At 38.7% G+C, this 15,861-nt stretch overlaps 1 protein-coding gene across 16 annotated transcripts in view; it reads right to left on the reverse strand.

The window, feature by feature from the left end:
• Positions 1 to 15,861, reverse strand: part of DAB1 (DAB1, reelin adaptor protein) — a 434,251-nt gene that overhangs the window by 108,764 nt on the left and 309,626 nt on the right. For 15 of the 16 annotated variants that reach the window (XM_017805607.1, XM_017805611.1, XM_017805605.1 and 12 more), the window contains one exon: positions 1,367 to 1,566. In XM_017805607.1, coding sequence (XP_017661096.1) covers positions 1,367 to 1,433 — 67 coding nt within the window. In that variant the 5' untranslated portion in view covers positions 1,434 to 1,566. Of the gene's footprint in view, positions 1 to 1,366; positions 1,567 to 8,428; positions 8,476 to 15,861 lie in introns of those variants that run through there. The other variant, XM_017805610.1, reaches the window with a different exon arrangement.

Genomic DNA, 15,861 nt, shown 5'->3' on the forward strand with positions numbered 1-15,861 from the left:
TGATCGCACAACTAAACCACTTTCTTTATTTGCCTTAAAAATCTCTCTTAGATCACACTCTAATTTACATCAAAGTTCCCCTGTTTTTGCCTTGCCAAACTAGAGCTTTTTTATCTTAAATGAATCACTTTCTCCTTGTAAGTTTAGGCCTAGAGCAGTCATAAGGTTTCTAAATCATCTTCTCAAACAAATACTTGAATTTTTTTAATTGCTGTGTTTCTTACAAATTCTAATATAGAGATTCCTGATACAAAAGCTAAAGCAAACACAAGTAAATGTTTTGGTAGAATTGCTGCAGTAAACATTATAACTGCCCAGAATTTCAACCAGTTATCTACAATGAGTAAAATTCACAACACACATATATAAGCAAAGATGAGAACTTTTTTTGTCTTATAAAGATGTAAACAATCCTCAGAATAAATGGCTAAATTATACACCCACAGAAAGAAACAGAGTGCCAAACTCAAAAGTTCACATGAAAGTTCAAATCTTGCTGTCTCAGGTATCAAAACTATTTAGTATGATTTTTTCTTTTTTGTTTTACTTGTTTATTTGAGTAATTCTGTTTTCAATCTCAATTTTATGTATAGGTTTAAAAAACAAATCAAAGATGGTTACACAGAACAACATGAATTACCACTAGAAATTAAGGTCTTGGGCTCCAAGTTCATCAGTATTTAAAACCATAAGCAATAAAAATACTAATAAAAATCTAAGAATAAAAATTCCCACTAAAATAAGTAAGCATAAGCATCATATCGTCCCATTTCTCATGGTTATCACTCCAAAGAACTGTCCTACAATCTGAGGCAAAATTGTAAATACAAATATGATCTAACCCAACCATGCATTTAACCATAGCTTCTCCATGATTTTGAGTTTTCTTCCTCCTTGTTTATATTTCCTTTAGCAGATTACAATTAAATCTCTACAGATTGCTGCTGAATTCTCTGTAACTTCACAAAGTGTCAGCAAGATTCAACCTCCAGTAACAAAAGTGCATTTAAGCTCTGCTTAGTTCAAAAGAAAGTAGAAAAAAAAGCCTTTAGAAGAAAATGTATTTATCAAGAGCGGAAAAAGAGTTATCTTCTGTTAAGGGTAATTTTTAAAATTGTATTTCCTTTTGTGAACCATAAATAACATGTAAGTTTTTTCTCACATTTCAGGTATATTTCAAAATGAGGTATTTTGATGTCAGAGAATTGAAACCCATATTCCTGTACCAGAGTTCCACTGAGCATAACAAATTCCACTTTCACTGAGTGCACAGATAACAGAAGAATCACAGATGCATAAAAGGTGGCTGATGTAGGAGCTGATTAAAGTACAAAACATGTACAAATAAAGAGAAATGAGTCACTACCTTTCTTTTTGGAGTCTTTCTTTGTGCTGGTTTTAACAGCCACTTGAAGTTCTGTCTCAGTTGACATCCTATATCCTTAGTCCTCTTCACACAGATCCAGGATCTCGGTCAGGCTCATTTAGAACGTCTCTCCAAGAGAATAATTTAGCCTTTCAGATACTATAACCCAAACAGTTCATCTCATTCACTCCTTTCGAGTGCTGTTAAGGAAGGAAACAAAAAGGAACAGTCATTTTCTGAGTTTAAAACATAAAAGGAAAAAAAAAAGGCAAACCGTTGCAAGCTTACTGAAGAAGAAACATAAAATTCTTCATCTACAGAGCCAATTGTCCACAATTTTGGATGCCTAAACACAGTTATCTCTGACTAGCCTCAAACATCTATATTTTAGATGTTTTGGCATATCTGTTATGTCTTAACAGGCTAGAGACACTACTTAGGATGTACAGAAGACCAGTAGTTCTGGACCAGCAGCTGGAGGACAAAGGTTATGGTCTCAGAAGTAGCTTGAAACGTCATCAAAAGCAAAAAATTCTGCAAGGACTCAATTCTTAAATGCAACAATTCCAAGGTATAAACATACTGCCAGATAGCAAGTTCAGATTTTTACTCCAGTGCTCTTTCAGCGCCTTCATTCTCTACTTGAACAAAGACAAATGAAAAATGTATTCATTGCTCATGCTGAGAACATCATACTTTGCCACTCCTCTTGCTTATGGTAATGTTTCCAGTATAAAAGAATCTGTCTCCACGCAAACAAAGCTGTAATTTTTAACACCCATCTAGTAATCTTTCTTGTAAAGAACTCTGAGAATTGCTAATTAAACCTATGAAATATAAATGGGATAAGGGCAAAAAGATAACATTTAGAGAGCAAGATACAGTTTTACATAATATGTGTTTGTTGGGGAGATACAAAAATACACCAGTTGTGAACCCACAGCAGAAATGTGCTGGAGCAGTATGAGGGAGGCAGGACTGGGGATGGCAAAGATCACACAAAGAATAAACATCTAAGCAAAAAATTACTCCAGTTCTTACTGCTGGTCCTTCTTGCTTTGAAGGATGACCCACCTACTCCAGCCAGTCTGTCGAGGGCAGAGGGCCATACTGTCCTGGAGCCATTTGTCATGATGTTCCCTCACCAAATGGATCTTCTTATTGCCCTTTCTTTTTGTAAGAAAGTTCTCATTATTAGCACAATTACAGTGAAGTCCATCTGGCCTGTCTGAACAGCTGCCCACTTATTAAATAAGCATTTAATAAAGATATTAACCCAGCATATCAGCTGGTTAGCTGGCCAGAGATTAACTGCAGTTAGTTATTTACTAGTGTCCCTTCTTTGTCATTTAAGAAAGTAACAGACTGCAAACACTGAAATAATTTTGACAGTTTAAATCACTTTTCACAGTAAGGGCTGTGAAGCCACCAGTACTTTCAAATCCAGGCTCTTTCAACATTTTAAAATGCTTCAGTAACATTACACTGCCATGCACCGTCTGAAGTGATTTAATATTGCTGAAGTGTGTCAGGGGCTTTCTTTAATAAGCTCTTCAAGTCTGTCTGTGTAGTATAGAATATTCAAAGATAGCTTTTCAAAATCTGCTGAACTGATTTTTAAATACAAAATTCCCTGTTCCTCCTCTATGGGATCTGAATAAGTGCCGAATAGCAAAAAGGAGGAAAAATAAAGCAACGTACAAATTGGAGTTGCAGTGATTGCCAAATACACCTTCTTGGTGTAATAGACCCAAATAAACTAACAGCATTTTGATTAACATTCTTAGTTAGGAAAACATCAGAAAAGGACAAAGCAAATGAAGGTTGATCACAGAGGGAAAAGGAATAACGGCTCCAGAAGTGACACTTCCAGGATCTGAAGTGCTCTTTGGCCGGGTCCATGGACAGGGAGATGACACTTCCCAAGCACAGGCACGATGGGCCCCAGCACAGCTCAGAGCTGTGCTGTGAGGGAACTCTCTCACCCGGCTGCAGACAGAGCTGCTCTTCACTTACGCCTCAAATCCCCCCACAAACAGGGAGAGAAGCGCGGCAGAGAACAGATGTCCCTTGCAACCCCCATCTCCTTCCCCTCCCCCTGCATGCAACCCAATTTAATAATATTTAGTTTTACAGCACAGTAGGGATGCATCAGCCTTTACAGCTCAATGGCACTTACTTAAAGCATCTCTCAAGTCACAGCTGGATTGACAGTTTATTTTTTGAGAATTTGGATTTATATTTACCTAAAGGTTAACTACATAACTCTACATGAACCAATTCACAAAAGGAAAATATTTATGACAGGTAAAAAAAAGATAAATTCAAAAGAAATACAAAATACCACTAGGGTCCATAGTTAAGCAAGTTTTAATGTCTTAGAAGACTGCTGTGGGTACAAAGCATCAGGAATGTCATCTGTTGTCAGCTCCTTCCAACAGGAAATAGTAGCATCTGAATGGCACTGAATATTTTAAAGTAACAACATAGGACTGCTATCTCATTTGAAACTCTCCAGAAAAGCTATATCCCCTCGTGGCTATCCTACTGAGCAATATTTTTTAAAATAAATGCATGTCTATTTTTGGACAGGTTCACATATTGATTTGCTTTCAAACCTAATCAGGTCATACTCTTGCAGGCTCATAGATCCTTGAATAAAGTAATAGGTATCTTTGTAAAGGAGCACATAAACATCTGTCAGATGCAAGCTATAGTTCAAACTGAATTTGCTACAGAGACAATTCCTCCAAAAGTATAGGTCTTTATGTAAGCCACATTAGTAAACTTCCATGCACTGTCCATATTTCAGCCGTTTATTACCCAGATGAGAATGGCAGTCAATCTGCTCTTCACTGCAACAGCTTTTATTGTCTCCTCCAATCTAGGTCACCGTTGTTAAACACTACAGTCTCCCAACTGTGGGAAGTACTGCAGCATGTGTTTTATCAATGAGATGCTATTTTCTTTGATCAGTTCTGCCACATTTCTCTCCTTGCTCTAAAGACAAAATTTTGTTAGCTGCGTTCCCAAAAAAAAAAATCCATCATCTTACACGTATCCACTCTAACGATCTTCTTGTGTGCCTTGTTACTGCTCTGGCTATTACAATGTTATGTGCATGCCTCAGCTTTTCCTAAAGAGGATTCAGAGCTCTTAATTTTAACAAAATACTGACATTTTCTGTGGCCTTATTAAGTGGCTACAGCAGGAACACAATCAGCGCATTCTGGAATTAACTGGCTTTTAATTCCAAGAGAAGTCTTAAGCCTGTGTTCTCTATTACTCCTACGCCAGCATGAAACCTAAAGCCTCAGTGAAAAAATATTTCCATAAATTCTTTGCAGTTAGGATTAACACAGGTTGGACCCTTTATGTGTGGGGAAAGTAGTCCCATGCTCCACTTGCCTCCCCCATGCATTCGTAAAACAACGACTTCTGTCAAATCACTTGTCTTTTCCACCAGGCTTGAGCAGGCTCATGAAGGCGTTATCAGGAGACTTCCCTGGCCCAAGTTATGAAAGAGGTCAGACCAGACCATCATAATACTTCCCCTCTGGCTTTAAAATACATGAATTAATTAATTTTCTTCAGGGCTTCAAAACTTAAGAAGTTGCCTCCCCTGAAACCAGTTTCCATCTGCTTATGTAAAAGAAAAGCAGTCTTAGAGAGGATTTGTAACTAAGCCCTGGCATTCCCTAGGTATTTAAGTTTTCCACAGCCCCAAAGTGGGATTTGACAAGAGGATAGTACCTCCCAAATGCTGGTTTGACAAAACAAAAGCCATGCTACCATCCTTAGCTCTTGGCTTTTATGGCTCTAAAGTCCTGAAAACAATTTTTTTTTCCTTCAAAACACCCAATATAATCATGTTGATGCCATATTTTTCCAAGTGTTCAACAAAGCCCAACATACTGAAAGGGCAAAATGTAAGTGACAAAATTATTTTAAAAGTATGTGATTCTGGAAAACTAAAACCAGTTCAAGCATAAAGGACTGCAATCCAGGGAGAAAATTCACTTCCCATCTGACCACAAAGCCTAACACAGAGAACTGCAGTGGGACCACACACGAATAGACGATGGAAAACCCATCCTTGCCATCAGTGCTCTTTCTACCCTCCAGGGAGAGAAGGCCATGAATTCTCTGATGCTGCTCACACTATTTTGTACTCATCAGCTCATTTCCCCAATGGTCAAGGCTCGGGAACATGAGAGTATTCATCTGTTACAGCAGGCACTACACTAATTCCAAACAGAAACCCAAGGGACTGATCCAAACCTCAATGATATACTGCAGTTAATAAGGCCTGTAAGTGAGAACCAGAAAAAGAGGAAGATGAGGTAAAAGAGAGAGCTTAAGATACTGACACAGAGGAGAAAATGAGAAGGAAACAAAAGAAAACAGGGGAGCTGTCTCTGTGACACTTTGTTACAGCAAATTCTATAATGTGCTTAGCAGCAAAATCTAAGCCAGAGCACGCGTTAAAATTCTGGCTACCCTGGAACAGAAAACAATCTCTGTTAGGCTGTTGCATGGGCCAGTCCTCTCCTCCAGTTTTGCCATTTACCCACAGAACAGCACAATGCACTGGTTCTAGTGACAAAGTCAAATGACTCTCTCTCCCTGCTCTTTCCTGCCATTTCTTTACTGGTATTTCTGCAGCCTCTAAAGGTGGAAGGAATCTTACTGTTCACGTGCACAAACTGAGATTCTACGAAAAAATTCACTCCCTCAGCAGATATGGAAAGCCAAGTGCCCTGTTTAACTCCTCTAATTCCTCCTGCAAACTACAGACCCTCCTCTGGAACTCAGCATCCTGCTTCTCCCTCCATCTCCCTAAGTTACACAGCCTGCAAAGACTCACAACTGCCTCCATAGCTCATACTTAGTTTTGTTTGCTCTAGAGCATTTACCTTCTCACTTCTGATTTTCTATATATTAAGACACAGGAAGGAGATTTAAGTGCTTTATTATGCTTTCTGTACTGCATCTGTAGTGTCTTCCAGAACAACACTTCCAAATAACCCTTTTTAATTCTTCTAACATCAGAAAACTGCTTAGTACTCAAAACACAGCATTTAATTTCTCTCTGCATTTAGTTGCTATAGTTGACTGTATTCATAAAATACTTCTCTTATCTGCTGAAACAAGAAGCTCTTTTTTTAAAAAACCCTACATGTAACTAAGGCAAATAACATATTTTATATTTAAGTTTGTTGTGGTTTACAACATTCTTCATTATTCTATTTTTACAGCATCTTTCAGGCATGTTACCCAGTTCCTCAGATGGGGTAAATAGCACCCTTGAAGCTGCTTTACTACTAGAAGAGCATCTTGGAAAAAAACTGACATATAAAATATTTCTAAAGTAAGATTTTTATTAGTATTCCGATGATGGCAGGAATAATTACTGAAATTCCTCCTGGAAATCACTCCATATAGTGGTGAACAGTGCACTTTACCTCACCAATTATTCACCAGAAGTGCTATGAATATTCTACTCATAGAAAATGCTGACCAGATTAAAAAGATGTTTTTCAAAGAAGTGAATTGATTTCACCAACATTTATAATGGGGAATTGCTAACACGTCCTTTTAATATTACAGTTTCTTTTTTATATTACGGAGGACAGCATTCAGGAAACAAAGGCAAAATAGAAGACATGGAGCTTGCTTAAATGGAATTTTTTAAATACTTCAAAATATGCCATTTGGATTCAGAAAAAACTACATAATGTGTGTTCATAATTTATCTGAGAAAGAATATACAAATACTTTTAAGGAAAACCATTAGATTTCAGCCAGTCACTAAAGACCAACAGAAAAATATTTATATATATATATATATATATAAACATTTTTACATATATATAACATACATTTTTTATATATATATACATACATATTGAGCTAAGTATACCATGCAGTGTGAGTAGCATCACTTTCAGGAGTCTTACAAGACTAGAAGGGAGAGAATTAAACCCTAAATCTACAACCGCAAAAAATTAAAGACTGGAAATCAAAATGGAAATGGCAGTCACCAAAACCAGTCGTGGCATCACTGTAAGCCTTCAGTTCCACAAGAATCATGGAATCATTAAGGCTGGAAAATACCTCCAAGACCGTCAAGTCTAACCTTTGAGAAAGTATGTAATTCTGCCGGACCAGGGTATTTGCAGCCTTGAATGAAATAAGTCGCCCCTGGAAAAGGTTAGACATAAAAAACTTCCCAGGACTGTCCTGCCAGACCCCAGGAAGGCAGTGATCCAAAGGCTCATGTTTGCATCTCCTCTGCCTGTGTAGCAGGGAATGCAACTCCAGCCCAGAGAGCTGAAAACTAATAACAAACCGCTCTGTGCTGGGGGTATAAATACAACACTCATTGTTCCTTTAAGTGTACTTTCTGCTCCGAGATGCAAAGCTCCACTCAAAGTGCTATTTGTAAGCTTTTTCAGGGTGTTACATCAAAAAGAGCATTGCCACTGAAAGGAACAGGCTTAAAAACTTCACATCACTCCTCCGGTACTACATTACCAGAAAACAGAGGAAGTCATTCAGACGGGACTAGAGATTCCCTGTGCTCAGTGAAACTTAATTACCTAAATGCTTTTCCTCTATGAACTGCATTATGACAAGACTCTACTACACCCAGATTGCTGCATTGCTGACCCTGAAGCAGAAAAGAGAAAGAATTTCTGATAATGCTGTGTAAGAGTAAACTAGAAACTGAACTCAGACCTGCTACAGACACATTGCCCAGGCACAGCCCGCCTGCGACCCGAGTTCCACCAGCAGCAAACTGCCTCACCTCCATTAAAGTCAATAAAGTCACACCAGCACAAAATCAATAGCGTTACATTTGACTTATACTGGCATAACTCCATTGATTTTAATGGAGTTGGAGTTACACCAATTTTATGCTGGTGTATCTGCATTAGTGTCAGAGAAGTTATGCCGGCGTGACTGATGTAAACAATACCAGACCAACCAACCCCTGTATGTCTAAAATTCAATGTCGTTAACTCCAAAGCGACAAGAAAATGCAAATCTGTACATTACCAAAGCAGGGCCTTTGGAATTTATTTTTGCAAAGCAGAAGAACGGCTCTTTTGCGATCCTCTTGATACCAAAGGAACAGAGACCAAGAAGGCAAAAAGGACAAAGTACACAGTTGGGATCACAGTATTCTGTAATTAGAGCTGTTAAATGATTACTAAAGTGCAGTGGTGCAATCATCACACCAAAGGAAAGGGAGAAGAATGCAGTCAGGAACATCACCAGGGAGAAGGTAAAAGCAATGTCAGACACCACATTTCATACTGAAATGCAAATTCCTCACAATCAGAATCTGTGTATTCTAATTGGAAGAAAAGGTTATGGAATTAAACATCTCCCATCCTGGACAGCTCAGCATGTTTTTAAGTTGCACAGTAATTTGAAGGAAACTTGTTCATCTTCTGTCCTTTATAGAAATATCCTAATTCAGCTTTTTTTTTTTTTATTTCAAGATGACTTTCTTAATATGACAAGTGAGACTGAACTGAGACTCGCCTTCTCATTCACTTTAAATAAAATAACATCACCATACCTACACACTTAAGCTATACTTTGAAATCTGAAGTAGAGCTTGGAATGATGCCTTATACTGATCTGCTTAACGGATGTGGATTTTGCACCAACTTTTTCAGGTCCCTTTGAGATTTTCTCAGTCACATGAGTTGACTTGTACATTGTGCCTTTCCATTCTCTGAACACTTCCTGACATTATAGCAAAGCAAAGCAAACTTTCCTAATGTCAACAACAACAAAAAGCCCCTATGTCAGGATCTTTATTCACTGTTGCTTTTCAACACTCAGCCCTTGTTTCCTGACAGTTAAGTATTAGGAAAGCTAATCAGAGGAATTCACCTTGCTGTAAATGGACTTTTGATTTATTACACCAAACTCAATGACCTGACTTATGCGAAAGTTCATTGTCTAGCAGAGTAAAGGGGAAAAAGCAAAACACTTCTGGGACTATAGGTATGAATTTACACAAACAGGCAAAAATTTTTACATTCTGGTTCCACAACTGACAAATATCACTATTTTAAATTGTCTGGTAAATGGGTGACCTAATTGTGGCCTTTCAGAACCTGAAGGGAGGCTGAAGGAAAGAGACCCTTTTTACAAGGATATCTAGTGACAGGACAAGGGGGAATGGCTTCAAACTGAAAGAGAGTAGGTTTAAATTATAGAGTAGGAAGAAATTCTTCCTGGTGAGGGTGGTGAGGCCCTGGTACAGGCTGCCCAGAGAAGCTGTGCCCGTCCCACCCCTGGAAGTGTTCAAGGCCAAGTTGGATGAGGCTTTGAGCAACCTGGTCTAGTGGAAGGTGTCCCTGCCCATACAGAGTTGGAACAAGATGGTCTTTAAGGTCCATTCCAAACCAGGCCATTCTGTGATTCTGAGTTTTACCTACAGAAATAGTTTTGACCAGTCCATTTAAAGACTCCAGTCTTCAAACCAGCAATGTCACTCATGCAGGTAATCCCACAGGAATGCCCAGATGAACAGCAGGCAGGCTCCTGCACGATATCAAACAGAAGTATTTGAGAACAGCTGCTAGATTTTACTGGAGAAATTTCAAACCATAAATAATTTTCTTGGATTCACTTATCTGTTCTCATCTCATTTGTGATTGCAGTGCCTTGTATCTGATTATGTTATACACTGCTCCACAAATGCCTCTGCTTTCTATCAGTCAGAATGTTAAACACTTTCAAAGGGAGGAAGCACCTCCCCTAAGAAGGCTCCACACATTTTCTGTTCGTGGATAAAACTGAGCAGTGTTTCTGAATAATAACAGACAGTTCTGGAAAATATACTAAAGGGAAAAAAAGTCACATGACAATATGACCCTTGAAACTGTCTGGGCCAGGTGTTGTTTGCTGTATTGTAATTCCACACTCAGAAACATCCATACCAGGAAACACACTGATCTCCACTCTGCTATGACCATGCAACTGGAAAGGTCTACGTGACCATATCACCCACTTAAAGGATCAAAGCCCAAGTGATCCTGGGTTAGAGACCCTGTAAAAGAAGGAAAAAGAAAAACCAAACTGCTGCCAGGCTAAAATGTCCAGGGAAAAAGGAAAAAAAAAAGATATGTTTGATAACTCAAACAGTTAAACAAGTATAAGACCTGCATGAGTGGTAATGCATCACAAAATCATGCTTATATTCTAAACATTTTTAAAAATCACCCAAGAAGTGTGCAGTGAGGAACCATTCACCTTCTACTGTCATGCTACAGTTTATTCTCTCTTGGAAGCAATTACAGGACAAATGCCAAGCTACAGAAGGTATTTTTCCAGCAGCAGCATCTGGCTTCTTGGCAGACTCCTCAGGCAATTTTATTGGAAGCTTTAGAGATGCTGTTGGGTCAGTCCTAGTTATACTGCTCAGGAGCTGTCTGGCAGTTTCTTCTTCCTAGATGTCATAATCCTTCTGATTTACTTTGAAGGAATTAGCACATTTCTATCCATTTCAAAAACAGTTGACCTGCAAGGCATTTAGGGGCCATCTACAGAGACACAGTAAAAGTCACTGGTCTAAATCTGTGTGCCTTTGAACCAGCAGCATTTCGGCATCCACTGCCTAATGCCTCATCAAGGAAACAACTAATCCACGCAAAAATTCTGTGTATGTGTGTGTCTTACTGGTAAATCAAATGTATTCCTTAAGATTAAAGGAAAAAAAATAAGATGCATGAAAGATTAGCTAGTAAAAAAAAAAAGAAAGGTAGGATGGGCAACAGCAAATCTGTGCCTTTATTTAACATGGACTGCTCTCATATAGTAAAGACAGTCCTGTGCTTTATCCTGTAGTAAGGGAGAGTGCACATGAAGTCAAGAAATGCTTCTGGCAGACAGCAAGCATAAATTGAAATACAAGGGGATCAGCTCAGTCCACAGAAGAAAAACAATTCCTGAGAATCTGCTACTTGCAATTCCTCCATTAACCACGGTGCCTCCAAGGGCAGGAGGGGCACATGGAAGGGAAGAAGGCAAGACAGCTGATGATGTCCTCTGCTCTCCTTACTGCCCATCCCTTCCCCCTCTCCAGCCCCAGCAGCAAAGATCTGCATTATTCTGCAGCTGTGATCATGATTAATCCTCCTCCAGAAGGATGAAGGACAGGGTGCTGGGTTTACCCGCCCTCCTTGCATACCAACAAAACCTAGTCCAAAACAGAAAGTCTTTATGTCAGTTTGGAGCTGTCCTCTAGAATTCATACAGAGAAAGGGGGCACAATGCTATAGAAAGTGCACTTACAGTCCATAACACAGGTGGGGTTTTAGAATACTTTTGTGCAATTACTTAAAAGAAATACGTTCCTTAATTTAAAAAGAAAAGGAGGCAGAAGTGTTCATTACTACTACTTTTTTTTTTCTAAAGACTTTCACACAGACATGCCTCGATGTCTTCTCATTTTTTTTTTCCTTCAAGAGTTTTCAGAGAGGTTAGACAAAGAACCTTCCACGAAATCCTCTACCGGGTTATTTTCTAGGAAAAAAGAGTCCTAATGCCCAAAGGTAAATATTACAGGTACAAGAAATGTACTCTATAATTTAATAAAGGGCTGTGGCTCTTGGATTTTCTGTAACAGGAGTATACACAGAGCAACATGAGAGAAGACTGACAGCACTAAGAAAGATACACATATCCAGGTCAAACAAAAAGCCAAACAGAGCCCTGACATCAGCAGAATGCAACTAAATCCAACTAGACACAGACTTCAGACTTGGCTAATGCAAATTGACTAATATAATTCCATTTTATGCAGGGCAAAACATATTCTGATTGCAGGGCAGTGGTGCTCACAAGTTCTAAATTTAGGTATCATTAGGGCCAGGTGAACCATTCAGTGAACTAATCTGAATTTTATCCATAGCAAAGATTTGTACTGTCCAGAAATTACCTTCTCAGATTTAAACCATGTATTCACTCTCATTACTTCATACATCTTTTGGATATCTCTGTTCATTAATTAAAATATGTGCAGAATCACAATATGCATTGACAAGGCAGCCTGGGTTTTAAAATGCTGTGCTATGGCACACACTGAAAAATCAATTATTTAGGCTTCAGTACATGAACAGAAGTTACTGGCACACTAGAAACCAAGCCATATTTTAGGGGAGATGTAGCACAGATTCCATTGTTTACAAGTTGGTTTCTGCAAAGTACTGAGCAATCTCAATGATCAGGTGAACATTTGGATACACACTGAAGACTAAACTTCCAGTGATGCCCTAGATTTCAATGACTACACAAAAGAGATGAAAGCTGCACAGAGAGACAAACAAAAGGTTTCCTCGATGCAGCAAAGATCTAAAATATTCTTATAAACTGTCTTTGATTCTACAGTCTCAACAAGGCCTGTAAACTGAGAAAGCAAACAAGAATAACCATCAAATGAGTGTCCTTTAGTACAGTCAAATAAAAATAGAAGTAAAATGCTGGTCTCCCTTGTACACTGCTCTCCTGAAACATCTGGCACACTTAAAACAATGTACTTTATATTCAAAGATAATATAACCTAATCTGAAATAAAGTTTCTGCTACAATGAAAACTAGCTGTTTTGCCAGCTGAGTTTAAAGCCAAAAGGTGAAGAAAACCTAATCCAATTAAAAGGAGAGGGAATTTAGGAATGCAGAATTTAATTACTGCACTTGGAAGACAGCCAGGACCATTGGGTTAAGCCCTTGTGAAAGGGCCAGGGGAACTCAAAAGAATTCCAGTGGTCAGGCCCCCTGCTCCTGAGCAGGGCACCCTTGGCACCCACGTGCCCTGTAGCTGAGGCCCAGGGAAGAATGCCAGCTTCTGAATTCCAGCGTTTCCAGCAGGTCCTTCCTCCCAATGCCCAGCATTAGGCAGACCTGGCTCTGCCCAGCTTGTGAAACCAGACAGGCTCTCAGCACAATACAGTGAGACTGCAGACGATGGCCAATTAAAACTGCTGGGATAAATACACCCTCAATCAAGTTATTGCCTCTGTGTCACTTTAACATTTTGGTTTGGTTTGGGCTTTTTTTCAGTTCCACAGACTAAATAGCAGGCAGCAATATTAGTTTTGGAAGAAGCATGATGTTTGTGTTACCCACTCCAGTTAATTAATGAAAATAATGACAGAGTTACAAAATCAGGGATGATTAAGAACTTGAAGACCATTCTACCCATTTCTCTGCCAAGCAGGATTTGTTCTTAATAGCACATAATGCTGTTTCTTCAGCAAACCTTTTTAAATCACACCAGCAGCAAGAGTCCCATCTCCTTCCTTCAGAGGTGTTCACACATTCAGGCTGGTTCAGAGGAAGAAGTAAAATCCGAAAACAGACATCCTGCTAACTTTATATCATTATTCTGAGTTAACTGCTCAGAGATTATCTTCAGCAATTACTGCAAACACATTCCAAATGCCTGTAATCCTCACGCAGCTCCACTCTATCAGTGTTAAACCAATCTATCCCCTTCAGGTAAGAGCTAATGGTACAATCACATACCACTGGGTTTATAACCCAGACTATTATAGTCTCCATTATTAAATATTGCTTATTATTTTGTACTTACGAAGTCAGGGAGATGTGATTTTATTGCTTGCATGTCATTCTTACATTAGTCTTATGCTGTTATAACTTCACTCTGCTTTTCCAGATAAGCTTTTTTTGCTTTCTGCATATTTAAGTAGTAACTCTAATTATCCCTATTTGATTGCCCTCCTCTTGCAAAGCCTTTCCACAGGATCATCTGCAGCGAATTCTTCGTCCTACTTAGATTTTAAGAAGCCTAAGACACATATTCTTTAATTTTAGTAAGAGCATAGAGGTGCTTCTTTCATAAAAAAAGACATGCATAATGTGTTACACCTTCAGATATATTTTTTTCAAAAAGAGAAGGGTAGATTATTGATTATTATTACACTGGGAATAGTAGCAGTACAGAACAGTGCCTAATGATAAAGTTGATTAAAAACTAAAGAAACCCCAACAAACAAACAAAAAAACCCTGTTGACATGGTATCACACTGGCAAAGAAAACTTCACTTCATTGTCTAAAAATATTGCTTCTTTTGCAAACAATGTTTATAAGAGTTTTGTGGATTTATTTCCAACCAGTCACAGAAAACACTTTATACTTGCAGTTCATAGGTACCTGAAGCTACATGTGGCTACACAGTAACTACAATTAATGGTATTTAATGCATAAACTCAGGTAATCTATTCAAAGATGTGCACATTGCAGTAGCCCAAAACACGTCTATAAAATTTGAGTCAAAACTAATGTTTGTTACAATAATTTTGTTAGTCTTTTTGGCCATTTTTAAAGAGATTTTGCTATTTTGATTACTGTCAATACATTTTGGGTTAATTATAATGGTGTTTAGTAACATCACGTGTTGTTAAAGTTGCCTGACATTTCCCTTAATGATTCTCTTTCTAGCTCTTTATAACTTTACCACACCAAACTCTATCTGCCAGAGCTGACATCTTGCATGACACACAGCAAAAGCAATGACACTCACAGATCAACCTCCAGGACCTTGTCCTGCTGCCCTGAGGCATGAGATCATCCCACTCTCCTCCTCCTCCTCCCCTGCTCACTAAGCAGTGAAGTTTCCCACAGTGAGTGCCTTTATCATTCACTCCTGACTTTGATCCTCCAGCACAGACACGTTCCTACTAAGACTTTATGGTAAAGAAAAGTTACTCTGTACACTGCACACAAAACTTTGCATTCTGTTATCTTCCATCTGGACAATGTTAAATTTAGCATTTCTTTACTGATGTGCTTGGCTCCGTAACAGTAATTTACATTTTTGTGTGTGTGTGTGTAGTAACATTCAGGGAAAAAGACGCAACACAGGTGTACAGCAACCATATTGCAGCATCTTGTGGAATTCAGCTCACAAGCTGCAGTCTTTCAGCACCTACTCCTGCAAAAGTTACTTCAGCAATAAGTGATATGAGTCTGGCAGTGGTAACTATCTCTCAAACATGACTTGGACTGAACAGGACAGGAAAGAAAAACAGGAGTTTTAGTTGTTAACTGTGACTTTCAGATCCATTTGTGTCAAAACAGTGTCAAAAAGCGTTTGGAAAGACAAAACACAGTCTTGAGCCCCGAATGCTCACAGAGCATTCACTACTTTAGTAAATACTTCTTTATTAAGGACTACTTTAGTAAATAAAACAACCAACCAACCACACAGAGGCACAGTCTTTGAGCCAAAGACTTTCCTTAGGAAATGTGACATTCAGCCAAGAAAAATGCCTCTCTCTCATCTTCTCTGGTCCTCCCCACAAATTATACACCCCTGAAGATCTAACATCACCTCAGAAGCACAAGAAAGTACCACATTCACACCTGAACCAGCTGGTTTCAGGTACAGCACCAATGAAAGCAGGATGGCAGGGTTGGCAAGGCAATCAACAGGACTCATCTGACC

This window comes from Lepidothrix coronata, unplaced genomic scaffold (assembly GCF_001604755.1).
Source record: "Lepidothrix coronata isolate B3197 unplaced genomic scaffold, Lepidothrix_coronata-1.0 Scaffold12, whole genome shotgun sequence".
In the NCBI taxonomy this organism is placed as follows: Eukaryota; Metazoa; Chordata; class Aves; order Passeriformes; family Pipridae; genus Lepidothrix; species Lepidothrix coronata.